The sequence below is a fragment of the Populus trichocarpa genome, chromosome 3, assembly GCF_000002775.5.
Source record: "Populus trichocarpa isolate Nisqually-1 chromosome 3, P.trichocarpa_v4.1, whole genome shotgun sequence".
Lineage (NCBI taxonomy): Eukaryota > Viridiplantae > Streptophyta > Magnoliopsida > Malpighiales > Salicaceae > Populus > Populus trichocarpa.
The window spans coordinates 13,316,988-13,343,431 of NC_037287.2; the positions used below are offsets into that span (position 1 = coordinate 13,316,988).

Genomic DNA, 26,444 nt, shown 5'->3' on the forward strand with positions numbered 1-26,444 from the left:
TGTGGTTGCGGTTCAAAGTGCTTTTCACTTAGAAATGCATTAAAATGATTTTTTTGTTTTGTTTTTAATTATTTTTGAGATCAGCACATCAAAACGATTTAAAAACATAAAAAAATAATATTTTTAAAAACACGGGTTAAACTGCGTTTCCAAATAGTCCCAAAGTAAGTGGCGCAACCTTTCAAAATGTGCTATTATTATATTTCCCAAAATCAATCAAGGGGCTGTGCTATCTGTGAAAAAATATTTTTAAAAACTAACAAATGGTAAATAAATATATAGCTTCTAAAATTATGGATTAATTAATTACTTTCATACTAAAGGGAATAAGTAATAATCAAAACCAAATCTTCTTACTTATAAGACTATCTATTGATTGAGGATGACCTAATTTTTAGGTGACTACCAAACATTTTCTTTTGTTACCAAAAAAAGAAGTAAAATGTTCTGTTTAATTAAAAAATTTAATAGAAATAATGGTTAGTTCAAACCATGAAAGGAAAAATCTATTTTCTAAACATTAATTAAGGACAACCTAACTTTTATAATAAATAAGAATTAAAAAGGAATTGCCAGTTTTTTTTAATGAAGGTTAAAAGCTTTTATTTTTCCCTCTATTTTGATTTTATATTAGTTAGCCCTTTTTACTCAAAAAAATAATTACTTGTATCAATGTAATCCAGTGTATTTTTAAATCCATCTATATTTGGTTTTTTTTTTACCGAAAAAAATAGTTGTTTTTAATTTTTAAATATTCAGCTACCCCGTGAATACATGCCCATTTTTCTTCATAAAAGCGAGCACTGTCCATTTCTATTTCTATTTCTTTTTTCCTCCTCCTCCTCCTCCTCTCTCCACCACCTAATCACCATGACTGTCGCCACTCCCTAACCTGTAAAACTGACCACCACCAAAGCACGCAACGTGAAATTTTTTATTTTATTCCCTGACTTGAAATTTTCACTCCCTCTCCCTATACAAATTCACGCCAAGAAAGATCTGAAGAGAGGCAATGAACACAAGCACTGTATCAAGGAATCCTTGTTGTTAAACCCTTCAGCGATCAACCCTAACATCAAAAAAACACAACAACGACAAGGAGAAATTAATCATGAATCATTATCTATGCCATCAACTTCTCCACAATAACAGTATATCAAGAAACCCGAGCACAAACTCTCAAAACCTCAAGTGGGTTCCTTGAATTCTCCATAATATGACCACCATCTTCAAGTACTGAAGCGGGTTCTTCGAGTTTTTCTTGATCAGGCTTGGGAGCTATTCTTTTAATCAAACTTGTGGGTTTTGTTTGCATTTTTATATTTAAAGGATTCTTGTAAATTTCCTTAGGTTTTTGGACTCTCCTTGCGTGATTTGATGGTATACAAATCTGGGCATTCCTTTTTCACTATTACTTTTTCTTTTTCTTTTGCAGTAGACCGGTTGTGACAGTCCCAGTCCTCAGCCATCTGCAATCCAGTACACTATTTTGCCTTTTCTGTTGTTTTCTTCCGCGGCCGTCTGACTTTGGGGATTGACAGGACCTTTTTTTATTTCTCAATTTCTTCATACCTTTTTTTTTCTTTCCTCTACAAGTAATTAGGAATAAGATTCTGATTGTAATTCCAATCTAATCGTGTATTAGTATTTTTTTTAGTTTTAAATTAATATATTTTTTATATTTTTAAATTATTTTGTGGTATTGATTTTAAAAATAAATTTTAAAAAAAATGTTATTTTAGATAACATTAACGATATTTGATACATGAATTTTACTAAAACTAGCTACGTAACAAACGGTTTGTTGCGGGTTGTATATATGTTGGTTTATTTAAAGTGTTTTTTTGACAAAAAAGTTGTAAGCATAAATAAAAAAGATTTATGCATGTAATTAATTAAATAAATTCAAAATTATATGTACTAATAAATTAAAAAAATGTTAACATGTTTGTCAGGTAATTTTTTTTCCAACACGGAAGATTGATCGCGCAAGTGCTACTAACACATTTTTTGACATTAATAAAAAAATATATAACTATGAATCAAAAAATCAATGTTCATATATAATAAAATATAGCAAGGATCATATGCACGTGCTCCATCGCAACATAAATCATGAGATCATAATAATATTGTAAAAAAATGCTAATCATACGGAAACAAACACAAAACATATCACGAAGACCAATTCAAAATAAACCAAATGTTTTAATAACATTAAACATGACACCTTTTATGAAAAAAAAATAAAAAGAAAAAGACAACATATTAGATTGACATAGGCTTTGCGTCTCAACCTATCAAATGTATGACTGAAGTTGTGGACTTCATTGGATTCAATAAGTTTTTGTTTTTATTTTTTTGCTAAATATATAATGAAAAAAAAGGAAAATTAAGGGAAAAAGACCATGCTTAGGCCTGTGCATTTGGGCTTGTTTATTTTTTATTTTTTAATTTGGAAAGGGTGGGCGATGATTCGTTTGCAAGCCCAGAATTTGGCCGCCACCATGGTGCCTAGAAAACTAGGCCATAAAATTCCCCCCTAAAAAAAAAGAATTCTCAACCTATTTTCACTTAGAAACACATAAGAAACACTCACACAACCTAAAAAAATCCATCTATCAACCCAAAAAACACCAAATTGAATTGGATAATAATTTCTTTCTTGATTTAATTTTTTTTCCAGACAACTTTGAGACTCAAAACAACCACCATTATATTCTTCTCATTGAATGAAACTCGTTGACACCAAGTTTAATTTTTTTCATGGTCAAAATTGGTGACCTCTTCTCTTCTTTCTCTTTAGATTTTCTTTCTTTTTAGTCAGAATTTAGTGACCTCTTCTCTTCTTTCTCTAATATAGGAACTGAGAAATAAAAAAAATAAAGCTTTCGTATCAAAAATGAATTTTAAAAATCTAAAGGGACTGAAAATGTATCATTGGGAAAAGAGGGTAACCAAAGTTAACTTTCTTTTAATAAATTTTGAAAGCACCACTCATTTTCTCCATCTCTTTTACTTTGGTCCTCTATCTTTTTATTTTTTTCTCTCTTAATAACTTTACTTAAATTGACCTTCAATTTAGTCCAAAAGGAGCAAAATTAAAAAAAAATGGAACAAAAAAAGAAAAATATTGTGCAGTCTACAATGTTTTGTAAGATCCACCGCGTAGTTTGCAAAGTGAATCCCCGTTACTTTTAGAGTATTGTTAATATGTTATCCAAGTAATTAATAACTTCTTTGTTTAAAATATTTAGTTACAACTTTACTTTAAAGGCTTGTCTTTGATGAATTGTTTCATATTTTCTTTAAACATTCATTTATAACTTATTGATTTAAATCAAATAGAATAACTCAATAATCATACAAGTGTTGTTTGACAAAATAAAATTTATGTATTCATCATTAGAAGTCATAGCTTCAATCATGAACATGCAACAATATGGATGCATAATGAACATGAATTTTTTCTTCCCTTCCACTGCAAAGTAGTTTCCAAAAGTTAATTTGATACCAATACAAGAGACTCTACTTAAAAAAAAAAAACCTCAAACAACTTGATTTAGATTTTCTTAGGAACAAAGTGAAAAAAAAAAGTTATTTAAGAAAAATCAAATAACTTTTATTTATAGTGTTGAGAAATCAATAACTAATATTTTTATTTATTTGTCCAAAAAAGTCTATGAATCCTTTAAAATCCATTGTTTTTGAACAAAAAATCAATTGCAGAATATAACATGAGGTTTATAAAAAAAAAAATCCCAAACCAGGTATTTTAATATCCAATTGATATATTCTGAATGGTGCAATATCCAATTGACATGCCATATGGTTTTACAATGTCCGATTTATAGGTCAAACAAATACTATAGTTAAAATTTGAAAATATATATTTTTAAATTTTTGCCTTTACAATTTGTCCCTCCATTTTTTTTTATCTCTTTTCCTTTTGATCCTCAAGTATTTTAGTATTATAAACTAATTCTTGAATTTAACTTTTAATCTTTGAATTCAACATATTTGGCATAAATTGATGTGTGGTCTTTATAGTTATATTTCATGATTTTTATTTATCAATTTTAGGCAAAAAGAGAATACTAATTTTGTAATGTTTTGTTTTTAAATTAGTTATTTGCTTTAGTATTTATCCATATGTTACAAGGAAAAAAACACTTTAATTAATATTACAGAGAAAGTGTTGCATTGATCATCTTATAAAATTTAGGCACTCTAATTCAAATAGAAGCATAATAAGACAACAACAAACACTAAAAGTCTGAAATTAGGTTGATATAGGGTAAGACACAAAGAATCCTAACATCTCATTTTGTTTCTGAAATATTATTATGATAAGTCTGTCTCTCTAAGAGGTTTATAATATATTTAAATAAGTTATAAAACCAATCTCTACTAGCTAATGGAATCAAAATCCTAAAACATAGAGGAAACAAAAATCTAAAATAGCATAAGAAATCCAGAAAAATAAAGGAAAATTGGTCACACATGATCTTCTAAGTCTAATTTGAGAAAATTCTATGTAGTGGATCTATTGGAAAGTAGGCCCCTCATTAAACTAGGCATACAAATTCTCATGTAAAAATTTGAGTTTGATTAACCAATCAAATAAACAATTATTGCTCTTTTAAATTGTCATAACCTATTTCCCCCCGCCATAATAAAGAGATCAAATACAATATTTCAAGACCAAAAACAATTTTTTTTAAGAAAAACTGAGCTATCATGTCAAAAATAGAGTTTCTCATCAAAATTGGCCAAAATTGTTATTTATGGTCAAAACCGAGTTTGCCATGTAAAAAATGATCAAAAGCGGGTTACTAGGGTCCAAAACATCATTTTACGATCGAAACCAAGTTTTCCATCAAAATCCACCAAAATCATCATTTTACAATCAAAATTGAGCTTGCCATCAAAATTGACCAAAACCATTATTTTATGGCAAAACAAAGTTTGTCATGTTATAATTGGTCAAAATCGAGTTACCAAGATCAAATATATTATTTTTCAATCAAAATAGAATGATTTTATGGTCAAAACATAATTTACCATGTTGAAATTGGTTAAAATTGATTTACCAGGGTCAAAACTATCATTTCACTATTAAAATATTTTTCAGGGAGCCAAAATTGACTTTCAACAATAAAAATTATTCTTTTTAACACCGATTTTTCTAGCTTTATCAAATAACAACAACAACAATAGTTGTTTTATTAAAAAAATGATTCCTTTTTATGTGGGCAAAGCTGTGCGATGGGAAGTGATTAATCATATCCTATCAGCTGGGCGGTGGTGCACTAGCTATTTATAATCAATGCATAATTGAGAAATATTTTTTTTGAAATTGTTTTAGAACAAAAGAGTTCACCATGTTCAATTCTTGAACCCTCCTCTTTACTTTCTTTTTTTTTTCTTTTGCCCTTTAAAAAATAAATTATAGTCATTATATAAAAAAAAAAGAATGAGAGAACAAATCATGGCCACCTAATCCATTCTATGAAAACACCTCTCCATTTTATTCATAGGCTTAATCTAGGCTCATCCACACCATATCAAACCCCAAATAGCGTCTTTAGATCTGGCCTTAAAAACATCCAAGTCATCGATCAAATTAGCTTGATATAGGCTCCCTCACATCAAGTTATAGCCTAGACAGATCTCAACTATTGATCCAGTTGAAAACACCTTAGATATAGATTATTAGATTAAATCAAAGAGGATTTAAATTGTTCAACTAAAATGAGCTCATTAATCTTATTATAGACCATGCCAACCATAATCCACTGAAACTGAGTATAAAGCCTTAGTCGATAAAACTTCTGAGGTCGTATAGCTTCAATATTTAGCAAATTACTCTTTATATGCCTATGATTTGGTGTGATAATTTGTGTGTTGTTATTTGTCCACGAAACCTATCTTTCATGCTTGTACTAAGCATATTAAGGTTGATTATTATTTTGTACGTGACATAGTTGCTATAAAGGCCATTCAAAATCACTTTATTTTTTCTAATGATCAGCTTGCAAACGTTCTTACATAACCTCTTCCCACAACTTTTTTTACTGCTTTTAGGTTCAAGTTTCAGGTTGAACCCTTAACCTTAACATGAGAAGGCATATTATAATATATTACATATTATAGGCTTGTACATATTTAGGAAAGATTTATTATTTTTATGTTGCAATCTCTACAATAACTATTATACATTCCCTATATATAAAAATATAAAAAATTGGCTAACCAATAAATTAAGCCTCTTATTATTAACATAAACTAAAGCATGTGGGGAAAACACTGTAGCTTTCCTCACAAAACAATATAGATTGCTACAGTGTCTCCTCTCATTGGTCTTTTTTTCTTGAACACATGGTTTTTTTTTTCTCTTTTGTCAATTTTTTTTATTTTGTTTTTCTACGAGGTTAGTATAATTTGCGAGTTTGTCAAGGTAACTTAGGTTCTTGAATTACCCTAGTTTATAGGTTTGTTGGGGTTTCTTTATTTATTATTTTTAATTGAATTGATTTTTTTCTAGTCTATTTTTTTTTATATAGTTAAAAAAATAGTTTTAGAATGAAATTTTATTATTAAACTTTATAAAGCAATAAAAATTAAAAGATATTGAGAAACCATTATTCATCTAATTAACTCAAATTAATTCATTTCATCGTGTTTAATAATATAATTAAAATATTGTTTATATTCATAATATTTTTTTATATATTTAAAAAAATTAATTCCATGCGCAATGAAGAGGGGTACAATGCCCTAGTCGCAACTAAAAGTAATCAATGACCAGACAACAAGGCTCGATTTTCGCTATCAACTTTAATTGATTCTTGCAAGACGACAAGCTCTATGAGAATATTCACCAACCCCTTTCAGTCTTAGCGATGGTGAAATTCAAAAGAGAAACTGGTGCGATTTTGTTAAAACACTGTCGGGACAGAATTTCTATAAAGAAGTAATATCAACAACGTAAATTCAAGCTTGCTTCTCCATATAATCCTACCTTTTAAGATGTAATCCAGAGAGTTGGCAGAAAAAAAACTGGGCAAGTCCACGAAACAATCAATGACAAGGCAAAATTAGATAGCATGATCAAAATGTGAATTAATCTTTTCAATGATTATGATAAGATCAGACTAAAGTCATGCTCAAGTGGTTGGTGGGGTGTGTAAGTTGGTCAAGAGGCATTTTCATTGGGAAGGAAATTCGTCCTTCCACCTTCTTTTATGATGGAAAATGTTAGAATCAGGAGGATCCACACCACAGTGATTATTGCTGGAACTTTCAATCCATCCTTACGTGCCAATAATGGCATTCTTCTTCTTCTTCTTTCGGAAATCAAATGTCCTAGCGAAATTAAATTAAACAAGGTAAAATATACTTGATTAGATCATAATACAAAATAGTATATAAACCCATAAGAAAATCATTAATAATCCAATCTTCCCGAGTGGATTGCTAGATAAATTAAAATTTGTTAACCAGTTTGCTGAAGAGTCGAACTCTCAAAAAAAAAAAAAAAATGCTGAAACCAGACATTCTTCTTGAAACAGGCTTTTTATATATCATCATATGCAATGCATCTGCGCTGCACTATTTATAACTCACAGTGCTGCATTTAAGTTCAAAAGAAAAATTATAACTCTACAGCAAAAGCAGCATATGTCACTGTCCAAGCCACAGCCATAGAACGTTTTAAACTTATTTTTTTTCTTTTTTGTCGAGCTGAGATGGATGATTGTGAAAGAAGACCGAGCCACACATACAACGAGTTTCAACTTTCAACAGGATCATATGTACCGTGCTGAAGGATTTCGTCAACATCTAAATATGACAGACGGCAAGATTACATTTCCTTCGAACGTTGCTATTTCTCCCCTCTGTTTCTCACTGGGGCCTGAGGGTTACACTGATAGGTTGAATGCAACAATTAGGACTCCTTACAGGCCTCGTTTGTTGTCATCTGCATCTGAATTATTCGAGTCATTTTCAATCTGGTTACCTTGATCATGCGCACAGATAGAGAACGCCAATTTCTTGGTACTGGGTTTAGCCTGTGTTTGTCATGTTACGTGGTGTGGTGTGGTGTGTTCTGGTCTGGTCTGGTCTGTGTATTGTAAAAGTGTTTTGTTAATCAATACCCAAAATAGTTTTGTGTGGGTTTCTATTGAAAACTCATTTTTAAAACCTTGTTTAAGAAAAAAACTATAATTTATAGCTTTTTTTTATTTTTTATTTTTTCAAACTACAATTGTATAAACTACCGGTCTTAAACTTCATGTAATATAAGTTTTTTTTTCAAAGCTTTTTAGTGCAGGATTTCCAGTAAACAACAGAGAAAAAAAACCGAGTGCAAGATTTAGGGGTAGTTTGGAATTGTATTCCAAATAATATTTCTATAAAAAATATTTTTTTATTTAAAAATATTTTTTTATTATTTTTGAATTAAAAAAACTTAAAAATAACAATTATAACACTGTCCAACCTCCCTTAAACTCAATAATTCACGAAAGCAAAGACCTTTGAGGTAAGTTTCTTTGGGACAATAAATACTCGAAAGGAGCACACGGCCTCCATCAAATGCAAAGACCCTAGTTCTCTGCCAATCCAGCATCATTTTGGTGCCCCAACAAAAACCTAAAAATGTAAGATTTGCATAAATATCCACCTACATGGACTGCACGCATGCAAACAGATGTTTTCTAACGTTTTCCGGTGAAAATTCGGACGTCAACTTCGAAGGTACAGTCCTGGTTTGACCGCACTTGTCTTTACTGCATATCTCCCGTGTCTTTTCCTCTTATCATTCTCAATGTGGGAGACGAAACAATACAAGGAACCCAAAGGGCTTTGCGGGAAGCATGGCCCAAGAAGAAGCTTCCCCTTGTCTACAAAATACACTGAAGCAACGGAAATTTTGTTGTTTTTGTGTGGAGGGGAAGATGGGAGGACATGCTTTGCCCAATCTTGTAGGAAATGTTTTTTTTTTTTTTAAAAAAAAAAACATGATTTGGACATGCCAGGGATGGATGAAGGCTTTGATTTTATGATTGGGGGGGGGGGGGGGGGGGGTGACACAACTTAATTCCTCGCATGAGGTTCCAAAGTGATGCCCACATAGCATGAAGTACAGAATTCCTACGAGGTTATCAATATCCATTGACGAACAGATGGTGAGCTCTTTGATCTTATGACTGACCCTGCACACAAATATCTTCATGAAAAAAAAAAAAACAAAAGGGGAAAATAAATAAAAACAAGTCAAAGTTTGATCAGTCCACCTTATGTGGCTCACGTTTCCTTTATGCTAGCTAGCTGGTTTGCCCGTGTTTAGATCTAGCAAAGGTTATGTAAAATAAAATTTAATTTTATTGAGTTATAACAATTAAAGTTTTGTTGACAGATACTTCGACAAATATCGAGCACATTTAATTTTGTTCCATTAGGCACTGGATTGCAGGGGAAATATTTTTATTCTTTTTATTAATTTAATCCCTCTGGGTTGGATTTTTTTTTTGAGAAATTGAATTACCGTTTTATTTTGGTTGTCTAGATATAGAGATCTTTTAATGTTGGGAAAAAGTTTTGGTATCTTGTTAATGCTTAATTTGTCAAAACATGTTTAGAACAATTAAGATTTTAAGAACCAATTTAGATGTTAAAACAAATATGAAGGACTATAGTTAACAATTAGGGTAAGATTGGTTGGCGCATGCATTGAATGCGCTAGAAAGTGAGTGAGGTTGCAACACTCTGGTAGTGTGTACAACCTTTTCTAGTGACAAAAATAGATTTTCTCGGTAGCTGTAGATGTGGTGTGTTATGAACTTTCATATGAGGCAACATGTGCAGACCAAATCATTATAGTTTATCGTCAATGCTATTTTCTTTCTTCTTTCCTTAGTTTTCTTTCATCAACTTGGAATTCGAGTTGTCTTATAAAAAATTATGATCTATCATTTTATTTTATTATTATTTTAAATTTGATCCTTATTTTTTTTATTATCAAATTTTTATGGGTCCTTTCGTAATATTTAAAACTTTTTTCAATTTCACCATTTAATAAAAAATTGAAAATTTTCCTCTTATTTTATTTTTTAAATTTAATTCTTATTTTTTTAATTGTTATTTTTTGTTTTGGATATTTTATGAAATTATTTTTTTTAATTTTATCATTCAATAAAAAAAATATAAGTTGTCCTCTCGTTTGTTTTTATTTTAAATTTAATCGTTTTTTTTATTACTATTTTTTCTTTAGATTCTTTTGTAAAGTTAATTTTTTGTTCATTTTTATATGCCAATGAAGACACTATTACTAGTAATATTTCAATATCATCCATCACGTTGATCCTATATTTTCAGTCTTTTTATTGACTATCCTGTCAATCTATAGTTGCTTATAAAAGACCTCACCTCCAAATCTAATAAGCAAAACCCAAATTCTCTCGTCAATGATAAAAATATTAATAGATTTTATTTAAAAAACATTTAACAAAGTTATATGTGTATAATATTATATTTTAAATATTTATATTATATGTATAGTTACATTTTATAGAACAAGCTATATATGAATATATGATATAATTATTTATTTTACTATTATTTTTTCATTTTTACTATTATTTTTTTCAATTTTTTTATTGTATCTTGTCAAATAGTTATATTTAATATTTTATATATATTAGATAAAATTCAGAAAAATATTAATAGAGAACACTATTCAACCCGTTAAATTGGTGTGAACAGGAAAAGAAAGCAGCGGACGCAGGGAAAGGAAAGATCGAAGGGTAGGGATGCGCTTCTAGTTATTGTTTCAATGGCTGCTCCATTTGTGGTGGTGGCTGAGACGTGGTGGTGTTGTCCTGTGTGATGAGCTGGAGCTTTTCAGGCTGGGTGGTGTGGTGACCAGGCTTGGCTGGTCGGCGGCGTGCATAGATGATCAACCCTTCATGAAGTCAAAGTTACACATGGTATTTATTATTTTCTTACCCAATTTTTTTTAAAAAATCTCTGTTAATTTTTATTTGTTGGGGCTATAAACAAGATGAATGATGTGAAATGATTCTGTATGCAACACTTAAAATACACAAGCTACATGCTACGTAATTTGAATAATAATAAATAAATAAAAAATATCAATGACTCTATTTTAAAGAGCATAGATGGCATGCATCATGTTATTTTAAATAGCTATTTTAAACACAATTCACGTTTTCATTGAAAGAACTATTACCTATTTGTTGATAAAAAGATGCAGTGTCATTGACAATTATAATTATTGTAATTCATGAAAAAAAAAAAAAAAACTCTTGTCATCATGCTAGTCTTGGTGTAAAGGCCAAGTTATAATTATCGATTAAAAAAATGGGGGACCTGAGATATGTATAACAGTCTCTTTATTGATCATAACTTTTATTTATTTATTTATTTATAGAAAGAACTTGCTCAAAAGAGTTGATGTAACAGTAAAGGCGATTGTTGTGTCTAGATGAAAAGAATGCTAACAATACAGCATTTTTTTAATTTTATTTTGTCCTTAAAATAATATAAGATATACCCGTAATTCTAGCCACAACAAAATGAAATTAACAACATTAGTTTGAGCCACGATTTGTTATTATAATGTCTACAAAACCACCGCTTTCTTTGCAGAGAAGCCAGTGGATGTGAGTGCTACTTCTTCTACACCTTTTAGTTTTTATCACAACAACACCGCAATCCCAAGCAAATTTGGACCCAAAAAAATAAATATCCAAAGCGGCTAACTAGGGGCGATGATGCCAAACAGGCCCAAATTAATCAAGGCTTACCTTGTATGTTACTAACTGGGGGGTGTTCGTTCACTTCATTGGGCCAAGTTTTAACCTATAATTATATTTATTTAATTTTTAATATTTTATATTTTATAAATTTCATTTTATAATTTATAACGGTCAACGCTTCACTTTATAACAAACAGGGACAAAACGGTCAATAAAAAAAGGGCGGGTAGGATCCAAATTCGAAGAGAGTAAAAAGTGACTCGGATGGCATATTCTCAGTATCCTAGCGTCTAGTGCTTGTATGTGAAATTAGCATTCCTCGCGTTCGTCCTAATCCAAAGAAATTCTGCCACGTGCCACGTCCACAACAATGTGTTATTTTTAGAGGGGCTGGCACGTTCTTCAACACTAAGATTACGTTATTTGTTGCCCCTATTGATTTATTTATTAATCAATAATTCACTTCTATTTGTATAGTTTAATAATTTTCCTTATAAATCTCTTTTTACATGCCCTTTTTCGTGGAAAAAGGAAAATCACTTATGTCATTTTTTTTTATAAATTTTTATACGTGTGATAATATCATATTTAACTCTTAAATTAGGAGTAATATGATATATCGGGATAGTTGAATCCAAATCATTAATTTTGAAATAAAAAATTTGGATTTTATTTATATAAATAAAGCTACCCACTAATTAAATGAAGTGAAATTCTAATTATTAAAATTCAAATCAATGATCTGGATGTTGGTATTCCTATCTTAAAAAGGAGTCTAATCCAATAATATATTTTTTAAAAAAACTTGGTCATCTCATCAAAATATTAATATTGGTTTGAAAGTATGATAAAAGTTGTGTTTTAAAGTTTATTTTACTAAAAAATATATCAAAATAATATATATTTTTTATTTTTTAAAATTTATTTTTGATATCAATATATTAAAAAAATATAATACATTTAAAATATTAGTTTTAAATAAAAAAAATTCACACGAGAGCTTATAATTTAACACCACCAAATTATCCAGTGGCTAATAATCAAGGCTATTTACCATATTAGATTAGAGAATATTTATGTGGGATTATTTAATCTAGAATAAGTTTTTTTTTCAGTGGAGTGGTTGATAGTTTTTTAAAGTATTTTTTATTTAAAAATATATTAAAATAATATATATTTTTTATTTTTTAATATTAACACTTCAAAAAATAAAAAAATAAAAAAAAATAATTTAAAATAAAAGAATTAAATTTTTTTAATACTTTTTAAAAATACTTTTAATACATAAAATTAAAGATTGTTAAAGGATGTGAACCTTTTGGCATAAAACAATGACGGTGTCTTTGGGAAAAGTAAGGGCAATATTGACAAACCAGGAGAAAAAGTGATGCAATGATGAAGGGGTTAAAAAGTAAAGTTGATCGGCGAGAGAGGGAACACACGCTAAAATGTCCAAAACAAATATAATAATAAAGGATTATATAACTAAAGAGTAAAAATGAAGAAGTCTATTATTTAAAGAAAACAAAAACCAAAACAGCTTCGACTTTCTTTATCTGCAAATAAACACAACAGCCACGAGTTCTTCATCAACACAAAAGCTCTCTCCTTCTCTTGGCACACGGTTAGGTTTCTTTATACTTGATTTTCATATCTTGTATAGGAATTTCCTATTCTCTTTCTTGAATTATGCTCTTGGTTTTGGTTTCTCTTTTCTTTCTTGTGAACTGGTGGGTTATCGATGTTGACGAAGATGATGGTTCACCCGTTTTCTTTCTTTTTTATTCAAGTATTGGATGGTTGTTGTTTAGGTCAAGACTTGGGTTTTTTTTTAATATCTTTTGTTGTTTAATTATGAGTTGTTGATTTTTATTTAGGTTGGGGGTTTCTTTTGGGATAATTCTTCTTGTTTAATAGTATGTCATGGATCATCGTGATCATCTAGTTTTTCTTAAAAGGTTGTAAGTTTGGATTATGGATTGAAGCTTATGCTCTCATGGACCTTAAATTTTGAAGAATTATATATATATTAGTTGCTATGTTGTTTCTAGGGTAATCGGTTTTTTAGAGGAAAAAAGAATGGAGAAAGCAATTTTGTTTACTTATTTTGTGTGCTGTTTTCAGCAGGAATGGCAAAGAGTTATTTCAAGCAAGAGCATGATCTTGGTAAATACTCTGAATCTTGTTGTATTTTTATGTTTTGATCATGTCAAATTGATGAAAAATGTTGATTTTTTTCTTCTTTGTGTTTTGTTTTCTTCAGAGAAGAGGAGGGCAGAGGCTGCTAGGATCAGGGAGAAGTACCCAGATAGGATTCCGGTGAGAGTCCAATGACAATATCCTCTCTCAATTGTTTATTGTTAATTCCCATGTGTGAACTCTTTTGCATTAGAGCAGTGAATGCCTTGCTTGGGACTGTTAATGTGCTTAGAAGAGTGCCTGATGTTGCTTAATGCAATTACTATACCTGCCATTTTGTAACCTGGTGTCTTATATCAAAGTTGTATATATGGTCAAAAGTTGAGTATACAGTGGTGCATTTCTTTCTGCCTGGAAAGTCTAACACCTATGTATTTGCTAAATGTATTTTAAAATATCTTTCAGGGTTTTGACAGTCAAACACCTATAAATATAATGAGGGCCTTGAACTGTAGTCTTTATCCAAATGATCTAGCAGCAAACAGCTTCTGCTTTTATATGGATTTAGGTTGTGCGACAGGTTAATTCTGTTTGCAATTATCATCCATGGCAAAGTCTGATGGGGCATTATTTACAATGATTGGTTGGAAGGTTTTAAAAATGAGCAAACCCAGTAGACTATGAATGTATGGTGCATTGGGAACAAGTAAAGTAATGGATCTGCTGCATGCTCTTGATGCTTTTCTTTTCTGTGGGTTGTATTGAAAAATGCCTTATACTAATGATCTTACCTTTTCCCACTGTGTACATAATTTTACCAGTCTCTTGGAATGAGATTATTTTTGGCTACAGGATACAGCAATTAAAATGTGTCTCTTGCTTCAGAAAACATATCACGATTTAATCTCTGATGTTACTTTGTAGTTGCTGTCTATGATTGCATGAGTTGAGTGTGTGTTTAAAGAATCTTATACGTCTTTTGCATTTTCAAGCTAACATGTTTCTAATTGTGCTTGTTTGTTTTTAAGGTGATTGTGGAGAAGGCAGAAAGAAGTGATATACCAAACATAGACAAGAAAAAGTAAGTAGAGTGGATAACTTTCTGATTCTATTCACTTCTCACCTTTGCCACCTCTCACATTTAGGGGAATCCAACACAAACAGTTTCTAGTTTCAACACACATACATTCCTGCAGGTGGCACACGCAAAGCTGAAATATGACTTGATGGTCATAACCTCAGAGAACCCAAGGACGATTGTAAAACTGATAATGTAAAATTTTACTTGTGTGAAAGTGGAACACCATATAACCTATGGTTTCTGTCTTCATGATACTTTGCTCTCATGAACATTAAATTTCTCTGGCTAGCGGTTTCTAGAAGTTTCTTCTTTGCATTTCATGATTGTCAGAATACACAAGTGGTGTCTCCGTAAATTTTTTCTCCTGCTTCTGACCCTTCTTGCCCATTTTCGCTGTAAAGACCGTACCTGATTGCCTAAACATCACCGATCCGAACCTACCATTCAGCACCCAACCACCTCTCTAGTTTTTATTTTGCTTCTTTTTATCTTTGTTATACTACTGTGGAATGACTTATCTTTCTGTCTTTTAATTATGGCCATCTTCTAAATGGTTTAGCCCTAGAAAATATATATGTTATTTATTACCTGGATTATGATAAGCTGCTATGCTTGATGATATTGAGTTTCCCCCGCTATATTCTGAACCTGAAAATTGCAGGTACCTTGTTCCGGCTGACCTGACTGTGGGGCAGTTTGTCTATGTCATCCGCAAAAGGATCAAGTTGAGCGCAGAAAAGGCAATCTTTATATTTGTGGATAATGTCCTCCCACCAACAGGTTAACTCATGCACATATGTTGTCTTTCTCATTTAGATGTTGTGATTGGCATTTTGATTGGTAAAGGTGCATGGAATTGTCATCTGTTTTGTTGTCTATAGGTGCTATCATGTCTTCCATATATGAAGAGAAAAAGGATGAAGATGGGTTTCTCTATGTTACCTACAGCGGAGAGAACACTTTCGGAACTCAGATTCCACTGTAGCCATCTGTGGTTGCCTCGTTTCTTTCCTGGTTTCACCAAATTTGATTTCATGACTATTGTCTACACCGCCTTGTGTCAATAGTTCTTTATTCTGCCTAAATATACATATATTTCCAGTCATGTATATAAGCTTGACAAATCCTTTCAATCTTAAATAATCTTTAATACTTCTTCACTGGATGCCTTTGAATCTCATGATTTCTATTTCAGCTTTTATCTTGAAAATAAGGAGTATTAATCCAACTGAAATGTGAAAATGAGGTCAAGTCGCTGACTCCAGAAGACGGTGAATATATTGAGGCCTTAGTGATAGTCCGGTGCGGGGTCATTCTGGAGGGATGGCCATTTGGTAGTTAGAAAACTCTCAGGTATCATTGTAGTGGCCATAGCATCAGGGATGTTGCCATTGCACATTATTGCGGATGTAACAATGCAGTACCGGGCTTCTGTCGTGGAGGAGTTTTTGCCCTGTTCAAAATTAGTAGACTTTGCAACCCGGAACCACTGCTAAATGAATGAATCTGTGAAGGGATTAATTGAAAAATAAAATACACGGTTGCCGGGATCAAACCCTGGTCGCTAGCGTGAGAGGCCCGGGTCGCTAATCACTATGTTACAACGACCTTGACGCGCGAAAATGAACTAGTCCTGCGCTAAACTAGAGGATTTAGTCAAAACCGGCCAAGGACTTCCAAGGAATTAATCTAATAATTGAACGACTTAATCTAAAAATTTAAATTATAAGGTGAAGTTCTATAAAATAGTCTTGTTATATCCATTAACATGATAGTTGATAGTGTTTTGAAATTAAAAACTACATTCTAACCAAATTGGCAATGAAATTAAAAACTACATTCTAACCAAATTGGCAATTTAATTTTAGTTAGAAGAGAAATGGATTCTAACCAAATTTTGATCGTTGGACCGATTATAGTTTTTCTAGGAGATTTTAGAGGCCCTTTCTCCTACAAGGTTCAATTTTTATAGTCAACTTAGGTTGGTAAGGCTCCCAAATTATCTCCAAAAAGCACTATCCAGGTTTTGCCATACTTTTCTAATTATTTTAGAATTCTTTTTACTATTTAATTAAGAACTCTTTCATTATTTTTTCAATTTTGTTTAGGATATTTTTCTAGTATAGAAGCAATCTAGAAGAGCTTTCATATTAAGTATTGATTAGGGAAAATATTGAGTAATAAAAAATTAAATTATGGTTTTTGTGGTTAAGCCCTTTTCGACAAAATTATGTCTTTTTTTGTGCATGCTATCTTTTTCGTGTTGTTTTTGTTTTTGTCGGTTGGTATTAGAATCCAATGATTCCTAGTGATTAATATTTTGTGATGGAATAACCATGGATGGAAGTATGTTTTCCTTGTAAAGAGATGTTCAAGAACTAAGGATAGAAAATATATAAAAATAAATTACATAATTGACTCGATAATTAGTAGAGATAACAACCCTAGTGGATTATAAGGAGAGTGGTCATGAATCCACGGATAACTTTGAAACCTTGTTTTAGAGGCGAGAACAACAGAGTTAGCCTTTGGTCTGGATGAGTATTTTGGAGATTTAGGGTTTTGGATAATACTCTCTGAGTTCACAAGAACTTTGCAGGTAGAGAAGTTTATTGATTGGTTTAATGAGGTAAAATAAGGAGTGGTTTTTGGTGATCCTGTTTATAATAAGATAAATGTGAATTGATATTCTCCACCAATTTGTGATGTTTATTTTGATGATAATGGTACCATAAAAATTGACAGTAATGGGGAGCGATAATGTCATTAATGATGTCCAAATTGATAAGTTAAATGTTAAATCAAAAGAGAACATGGAAGGTGCCTAACAAAATTTTTTTTTTGTTGATTTAGACTATGTTGATATTTTTAATTATAAATTTTCTATTATCACATCAGTAGACTTGTTCAAGGATTAAATGGATACAACACATGTTAATGAATGACTAATTAAAGTTTATATATAGAATTGTTATACACCTTAAGTGAAGAAATAAAGGAGTTTAAGAGTCTTGATATGGCATCTAAGAGATTGAGGCAAGAACAATTTAAACTCGAGGACGATATGTTTCTAACATGGGGAGATTGACACATGAGATATCGATCAAATACGCAATTTTATGGTAATGGACATAAATTTTAATATGACCGTTTGATCAAGTTAAAATTTTGATAAGAGATTCTGGATACCATTTTTTTTATAAGATATGGTTTTTATAGTCATCTAAGATCGGTAAGGCCCAAAATTGGACCAAAAAGTTACTGTTCGGGATTTGCCATATTTTTCTATTTGGGTTCCCTTTTCTATTTAGTTTATAACTTTTTTATTATTTCTCTAGTCTTGTTTAAGTAATGTTTTACTAATAAATAGGAAACCTAGAAGAGATTTAATATTTAGTATTGGTTAGATAAATTATTGAGTAATAAAAATTTGAATTAGAATTCTTGTGGTTAAAACTATTTTCCAATAGAGTTTTGACTTTATTTATGTTTGCTGTCTTTCATGTGATGTTTTCATCTACGCTAATTTTATAACAAAAAATCATTTTAATCTAAAATTTTAAATTTTTGGATGAAGTTTCAAGAATAATTTTATATTATTTTCTAACATATACATAAAAGTTTTTTTGAACATACAACTTGCATAGATCCACCACCATTTTATGCTTAATTTTTAATTTAAAAGAAATAAGTATAATAAAATTTAAATTCTTAATCATTTAATCATGAACACCTAATAAAATTTAAAAAATAACTTTATATTATTTTTTAATATCACCTTGGCTCATGAATGACTTTTTTTTCCTGACAATTTTCTATTGGTGCCTTGTCATTCTGTGGTGTAACTTTAGCAATAGAGAATCATGTGTCTTTTCCCTTTGAACCGAATACAGTAGCAGCATTCTCTTTCTTTCTTTCTTTCTTTTTATTTTTTCTTTTATTTTTTGCTGAACCGCTGCTAGTATTGGCAGCGTTAAGCAGCTTCCGTTACAACGCATAAAACCCCACAGAACAAAGTTGAGAGAGGCTGAAACCTTGCTCGGAGAAAATAATTTAACTTACAAAGAAATTTTTAAAAATATATTTAATTAAAGATAACTTTCTATTTAAATTAAAATTTTATTACAAAACCGAGTTAAAATTTTGATTTAAAAACTTTTTACTTTTTACTTATAAATTCTAACTTACACTATATTTTTTTTCCAGAAAGAATGCTTTAGGTCATTCTTATCAAACACGCTTCTCACTTAAAGTTATTTTTATCATAAATTATTCATTACAAACAACTTTTTTAAGTTAAAAATCAAATTTAAATATCATTTTGCATAAACCATACTAAACATTCTAAGTAACATATTTTTTAAGTCATGCTTCAAACACCGAATAAATTCACCAACCATTCTGCAAATGGTCCAAACAAAATAAAACGAAGCAAAAGAATATTATTAGATATATACATGCCATGTCTCATGGCCCACAATTCCTCGCCATGTCCTTCATCAGGAGGGCAAAGTAGATTAATTGGTTTTCTCATGCACGCATCGGAAAAAGCCATGAGATCATGAATAGCATATAGTACGAATTTGCTTAATTACATGTCGAAACTGATTAATACATTTGATATGAATATGCATCTATAATAAATGTTAAGGATATTCGATTAAATGGATGTATATTTGGTTGATGCTTGGGCAGGGATGAAGGGGCAAGGACGTTCTATGCTAGGAAATGATACAGAGGAAGCCATGCAGTCAGAGGAAAATGACTACAGAGGAAGCCATACAGGAAAAATAGAAACTTGAGCTAACCTCCGTGAGATACCGTTACGAGTCATGCCTCTGAAACCGCTACTTCAGGCTCCATGAGTACTATATATTAAGGACCTGCAGTCTTGCTCTTGTTAGGATTGGTGTTCTACAAATTTGGAAGATGACAAAATACCTTATGGGTGAGATTTTCAGTATTTCTCCAAAAAGATGCTCCTCTATCTGAAAACAATGCGCTCCATTTAACAAAATTTTCATATGGATAACATATATACAAGTTCTAAACAATATATGGGATCAACCTGAGATCAAAACATCCAATGAAAACCTGTAACCAAATGCTGCATATTAAATATTGATTTAATATCTCCCAATTGAATTTCATTCCAATTCCAATAGTCAATGAAACTGTGCAGAGTAAAGTTTCTACTTCAAACATTACTATCGTGTCTGTTCTTGCTTCATCTTCGTCCAAGAATAATTTCATTTTGTTTTAATCATGTGCCACTGCAGCTGACAATGAATGGTTTAGCAAAATCAATAAATTCAGAAGTCCTTATCCCCAGCTTCAAATCAATCTCTCCTCCGCCCAACCAGAAGAAATCGGGATTGAGTCTTAGAATTGCTTCATCCAAAATCACCTGCGATCAAAACATCGATCCTCAAATCCAATTACTGATAATACAAGATAATCATAATCCTCTATCTAAATATATTTATATATCCACATGCTTGTCCGTGTCTAGCTTTCAGAATCTCCTTTCTGCCAATTTCAAACAATTTTGGTGAGCTTCAACCCCCCCACCATAACATTCTATGGTGTTCCCTACATGAATACATGTGCAAAAATTACAGAGACACGCATACATGTCAACAGCCATTCGCTGCAGAAATTTCCAGCTAGCTCAGGCCTATCAATGTGGACAACTCAACTTTCAGTGTCAACCCAATTTTTATTCTAGTGTCAGACAGGCAGAAAATCATTGATCTTGACCATCATTTGACTGAACCACTATAGCATATCTGAATTTAGTAGGCATGTTATTTGGAACCATGGACCACTTGAATACCCAACAGCTGGCACAGCAATTGAGCAGTTGAGGACTTGATTCATGAAAAGTAGTACCACGTTGCCATTATTTTTAAAATAGTGAATCAAGAATGCTATTTTTTTCTCTACTATTCTCTGTTTTTTTTCTTGGGCCAATTTATCAGACACTCTGTATACAAAACAGCCACACCACCCATAAAAAAGACAAGGATAAGTATCTACCCAGGCAATTTGTTCTGCTGCATCATGCAAGACAGAACACTGATGTATGTACTGTCTGGAAAACATGAGTCAAGAACACATGCACCGCAAATAGATCTCAGGTATGTTTTAAACTATGATGAAGTTAAAAGACAATTGAGTTAAAAAAATCGGATGAAATCAAATAAGACATGATAAGGATCAATCCTAATTTTTTTATTCTGGCAATTACATTACACTTTACAGCTTAGCGATTGATCTTCCTTTCCAAGTTTACCAATATGTTTGTAAGCAAAGATGAAGTTTGAAGTAGAAATTCCAATAAGAGATTGGTTGTAAGCAAAGAAATATAAAATTAGAATGACTTGAAATAGAATACTTAACTGAAGGGCTAAATATAGCAACTAATAAGTTCATTCCTACTTCCTAGATTGAGAACTAATCGTGAGAATATTCACCGGAATGTTGGTTTTCATGCCAATACATGTCACCGCATTGTGCCCGTATCCTGTCAGCTTCATTGATGTCTCCTCAGGGGCAAGCCTCACTGCAAAGTTAAAAGATGTAACAATATTTCATTGCCTCCTCACTAAATAATCACATTAAGCTCAAAGAGACTAAGCTTTTTATTAGACGTTGCAATTTGCAGTCAAACTTGAAATCTCTTTTGTACAAAATCATGCATAATAGTCAAGATTATAAATTCCCAGATGATTTTACAATGTCCAGACATACAGATTTTGCTAGTAGAAAATAAACAAGCAAGCAAACAAACAAACAAACAAATGATCATTAAAAGATGACGCATCATCCTGCACTAAAACTCCTTTACCAACACACAAATTACTTGGCACAATTCATTGAGTGTTACATGTTGTTTCTTTTGTTTGTTTTATAACCCCTTTACAATTCAAAGTCAATGACTCAGTTTGCATGAATATCAATCCTCATTATTTTCTCAGCTTTTCATTCATAACCCTTGTAGTATTTGCTTTATAACCATGAGTGTATGCACATGATCACTTCAGCTATAACTTTCCTAAATGAATGCACAAGCAGACAAGGTGTCAACACATCCAAGATGTCACGGTCATTCCTAAAACAAACCATTCCTATCTATGCATGTATACAAGGAAACAGTATTCTCATCAATTAATGTATGATTGTTGTCCATGAGCCATTTTATGAGAGAGAGTGAGAGAAAGAATTCAAATTATCAACTGATTTTTCCACAATCATGATATGAAAAGAAAATTGGGAGGCATGTGAAGATTTTAAGCAAGTAGATTAGACATCAGCAACTTATGACGATGCAGCTGAAAGAAAGGCATGTGAACCAACAGGATTAAAGACAATGAGATATTCTGCCATCATGATACCTAAATGCAGAGAAGCATCAGGCTAGCAAGTGTATCATCTCGGGATTCCATTCCACAGATAAATGGAAGGCCTTTTTTTTCTTTATTAACCATTGGTAACTAATCTTTATGTTTTTTTATCATATCATGCAAGGTAAACAAAACCACAAGAATATAATAGGGCTATTTATGCAACAGAAGGAAAGGGTAATAGAAACAGTGAAACGTGACAAAGGATGCATTATTTTTGCTAATTGAGTGGAAAGTATGATATATTGAATCAACGTAGAAGACTGTGTAGAGTGGGTAGTTTCCGAAGCTATAACTATAATCTATTTTACTTTCTTTAGATTAAATTGAATGACCTATCTGGTCACCAGAGCCAAAAATGATATCCACCCACCTCTATTGCATGATCAGATAGTTGTTTAATTAAATTGTAATTGTTACCAGCCTCTTGTGCGTGCACAAATCAAATAATCATTGAATTGCATTGTATCGTAACTTTTATGGACTGCTGACTTTATTTGGTCTTATGCTCAGTTTTTAGAGAGACATGAAATAATACACAACTGTGTTCAGAATGACATGTTAGTATGTAATTTGTATGCTTGACTGATCAATAAACCATTTTTACCATTTGATTTATGAATTAAGATGTTATATCAACCTTTATGATCAACAAGTGGATAACAACAACTTACAGTTGAATCTCTTTTTAGCTATCTTGCCATCATTGAGAGCATACAGATAGTTTTTAACAGTTTCAGCATTGAATCGAGCAGTGTACTGCAGTAAAAGAGGTGTTGTCTTGTAAGATAGTTCGTGAATCATATGAAATGGTAAGCTGTAATGTGGATTATGGGAAAGCAAGATACCTGAACAACAACTATGTAATACTTCGAATTATTGCAGTCACTGCAGTCAGTGATATTGGATGGGGCCTGGGTATTAACCTGAGAAAATAATGAACTTCAGTCCAACATTCAGAAAATGTAAGGAGAATTTACATGAACTAATGCTAATACTGCAAGAAAAGAAGAAAGTTCAATATTAAGTTTTAATAGTATCTTGTCAGTTATCATTCAAAGTGATACAGGAGGAGGCGAGTGATGAATAATGCCCTTATAAGACGAGGTTGACAGAAAAGAATTTGATAGTACAAATGGCCAAGACAAAGCAATAAAAATAAATGAATATTGATTGCCATGAAATCCTGTTGTATCCAAATCATATCACAAGGAATCAGATTACTGCTGTGATGGTTAAAACATGCTTTCAAACAGAGCACCTATTTTACAACATATTCCAACCTGTCTCAAGCAAAAAATAGTACAAAAATTTATCACGAAAGACTATGCAATGTGTGGTCTTATCAAACTAAAACTCTACTGATAATTCAAAAAAAAAAAAAATAGTGTGGAATAAAAAACCAACGGTTAGGCAATTTGAGTCAACATAAGAAAAGGTCTAATTTCATTTATCATTTTATATTAGAAATTTATGTCCTAAATTAAAAATTAGAATGAAAAAAAAAATCTGCTTTCTTTGAGTTCTCAAACTAATCAAATATTAAATTGAACTCTTTTCACTTTAGAATAAGAATTCTCTTGTTTACTGAATTTGAAAAGGAGTGTTTTTTAAAATAATAATAATAATAATAATAATAAGGAGAAGACACGAAGGTACATTTTTCTAGGGTATTTTATCATTTCTAGGATGGGGATTCGTATTTCCCCCCATCGACCTGCTGTTGCTTGGTTTTCAAATCCAAAAATAAATTTAATTATACTCTGTAGAAATGGGTATAGGAGGACAAACTTTAATTACCAATGAGTATTGTATGTCAAACAAAATGTTAATTTTCATGCCAAAAACTCAAATTTGGGCCCTTAACCGCTGCCCTCTTGGAACCTAATATACCATATAGCCACACATACAACCATATCTAATAAAAATATCCCCATTGAATCTTCTGCGAAAATCTCAACACACATTCTCTCCTTTGGCAAGGCTTGTTTTTCTTGTGTCCAGGCCACAAGAACAATCCTTGAGAATGCAAAATAGGTGCTCACTCATTCAGTTCCTTGTCTGTAATGATTAAAGAATATAGAACAACTAATAAATGTTATCATTTCTAACGCCAAGATCCATACATTCACTTAACACGATAATTATGCAATCTGTAGATTACAGCCAACAAATGTGACAAAGTTAATCAAGCAATATACGCTGTGTGATTATAAATGCATTTAGGCAAGGTCTTCTTCATTCTATCCTTCATCAATAATCATAACCAAGCAAATGAACAAAATGCTTTCTTTTTTGTCGACTCTCCGTCCTCATAAATTCCATTAATGTAGCGATACTTTTACCCCTTTTATTCAGCCTACCTTTAATTAGCACATATATATCCAATTTAATTCAAAGCCTCAAAAACCTAACTACAGCTCAATAAATGAATAATAATAATGTACCAAGACGATGCTTTTACAGAGGTGATCGATAGAGGCGGCACCGAGGACGTCGCGCCGGGACTCAAGAGGCCAATCGTAATAATCGGAGGAGACTTTTTTGAAGGCGAAGTCATTCACGCCGTTTGATCGGAGAATGGTGGAGAGGCGAGCTTCGGTGGTATCGCCGCCGTCGCAGGCGGAGAGGTTATTGTTGTTGTTGTTGTTTTGGGTAGAAAGAGAGAGCTCGAGTTTGGATATTCGATTAAGGATTCGGGTTTGAAGTCGCTCCAGCTCTGCTAGCTGTGGTTCCATTAGCGGCGCCTCCTGTATTTTCAGTTGGAAGTTGGAGGAGTTTATCATCTTGTGTGTGCTTGCTTCACAAGATTAATGAAAAAAAAAAAACAGGTCCTGGCCGTTCATGTTTCACAAAACCAACGATAAATGACTCATTAATGCATTTGAATCGGGACTAATTCGATGAATATTTATTATTCGTCAATTGGTGGATTTCATTTGAATAGTTAGGGGTGTTCATAAAGATACAAAATAATACTTTAATTTTAAAAAAAAACTAGAATAAAAAAAATCAAACTGTAAATTTTTATTCAAATATAATATTAAAACTATTTTTTTATTTTTCAAATTTATACTGATTTTATAAAATATGTATTTGGAAAAACACGTTTGAAAAGTTGTTCACCCTTTTTCAAAATTTTCACTGTTTTTCAAGTGAAGAAAAGGATATATATATATATATTGTAAATTTATACTTTAATTTATTTTTCACTGTAATATTAATATTGTAAACATACACACATATATGATGTTAATAATTTTATCATTTAATACCCACACACACACACATCATTTACATGTATTATATTTTATTTTTATATTGAATAATAAATAATATTTGAATAGTGAATATCCAAAATCTAATAAGTTGGGTATAGATATTTAAAACTCTTATTCCATGTATGATGTATGATGAATAGGGTTTAATTTTTTTTCTGTGATAAATATATGGGTATGGATATATATCTTTTATACATCAAAATTATTATAATATGGTTTTTTTTAATCTAAACTTGCTTTTAGGATAGTGATGAGGTGTTATCTAAAAAATAAATATTCTAGTAGGAAAAAGAGAAACTTGTCAATAAGATAAAATGATTTTAATTAGAGAGAAACTTTTTTTAACCTTATTTGAAATCATCTAATTTTTTTAATAATTTTTCTATTTTTTATTTTTATTAAATAAATGGTATAGAACAAACAATTTAATTTTTTGTGATAAAAAATCTTAATAAGAAAAGGAGGGATTATGCTAGCAAATTATTTTGTTTTAATATAATTAAAATTATTAATTTTCTTGAAAAACTATTGACATATAATTAAATAAAGAAAAAAATGGCTTTTCATAACACGGGATCAAGTCTTTTAGTCTACATTTATCTTTCAACTTTCTAATTTACTCTTTGTTATCATTATCATTTCTTTTTAATATTTATTGTTGCATATAATTATTTACTTATTTTAACAAATATACGCATCATCAAATGTTAAGTTCATAATTAATATTTTTCTTAATGTTAAAAAAATTTAA

At 31.0% G+C, this 26,444-nt stretch overlaps 2 protein-coding genes and 1 long non-coding RNA gene across 4 annotated transcripts; 2 read left to right on the top strand and 1 right to left on the bottom strand.

Moving 5' to 3' along the window:
- Window positions 1-818: 818 nt before the first annotated feature.
- LOC112326785 (uncharacterized) lies at window positions 819-1,654 on the top strand. The gene is made up of 2 exons (XR_002980676.2): window positions 819-1,298; window positions 1,436-1,654. It is a non-coding gene; the product is annotated as an uncharacterized LOC112326785 (long non-coding RNA).
- Window positions 1,655-13,260: 11,606 nt separating this feature from the next.
- LOC7479209 (autophagy-related protein 8f) lies at window positions 13,261-16,166 on the top strand. Of its 2 annotated transcripts, none has more exons than XM_006385663.3 (6): window positions 13,261-13,410; window positions 13,911-13,952; window positions 14,050-14,105; window positions 14,954-15,006; window positions 15,668-15,786; window positions 15,888-16,166. In XM_006385663.3, exons 2-6 carry the CDS (start codon window positions 13,916-13,918, stop codon window positions 15,989-15,991), a joined length of 369 nt encoding a protein of 122 aa, XP_006385725.1. In that variant the 5' UTR covers window positions 13,261-13,410; window positions 13,911-13,915; the 3' UTR covers window positions 15,992-16,166. The 2 variants fall into 2 exon arrangements, with proteins under 2 accessions (XP_006385725.1, XP_002303509.1); XM_002303473.4 differs by having other exon boundaries at window positions 13,914-13,952.
- Window positions 16,167-19,991: 3,825 nt separating this feature from the next.
- Window positions 19,992-25,304, bottom strand: LOC127903897 (uncharacterized). Its single transcript, XM_052451039.1, has 5 exons — window positions 24,860-25,304; window positions 23,261-23,338; window positions 23,087-23,171; window positions 21,483-21,571; window positions 19,992-20,413 (listed from the first exon to the last, which is right to left on the bottom strand). Exons 1-5 carry the CDS (start codon window positions 25,196-25,198, stop codon window positions 20,270-20,272), a joined length of 735 nt encoding a protein of 244 aa, XP_052306999.1. The 5' UTR covers window positions 25,199-25,304; the 3' UTR covers window positions 19,992-20,269.
- Window positions 25,305-26,444: the final 1,140 nt, after the last annotated feature.

What these genes read in the sequence shown, in the direction of transcription:
- LOC7479209 (XM_006385663.3), top strand. Translation starts at nt 13,916, where the DNA reads ATGGCAAAGAGTTATTTCAAGCAAGAGCATGATCTTG. An exon ending in AGTACCCAGATAGGATTCCG is followed by an intron (nt 14,106 to 14,953) that starts GTGAGAGTCCAA and finishes TTTGTTTTTAAG; the next exon opens with GTGATTGTGGAGAAGGCAGA. An exon ending in TAATGTCCTCCCACCAACAG is followed by an intron (nt 15,787 to 15,887) that starts GTTAACTCATGC and finishes TGTTGTCTATAG; the next exon opens with GTGCTATCATGTCTTCCATA.
- LOC127903897 (XM_052451039.1), bottom strand. Translation starts at nt 25,198, where the DNA reads ATGATAAACTCCTCCAACTTCCAACTGAAAATACAGGAGGCGCCGCTA. An exon ending in ATTACATAGTTGTTGTTCAG is followed by an intron (nt 23,172 to 23,260) that starts GTATCTTGCTTT and finishes CTTTTACTGCAG; the next exon opens with TACACTGCTCGATTCAATGC. An exon ending in GCATGAAAACCAACATTCCG is followed by an intron (nt 20,414 to 21,482) that starts GTGAATATTCTC and finishes TTTTGATCGCAG; the next exon opens with GTGATTTTGGATGAAGCAAT.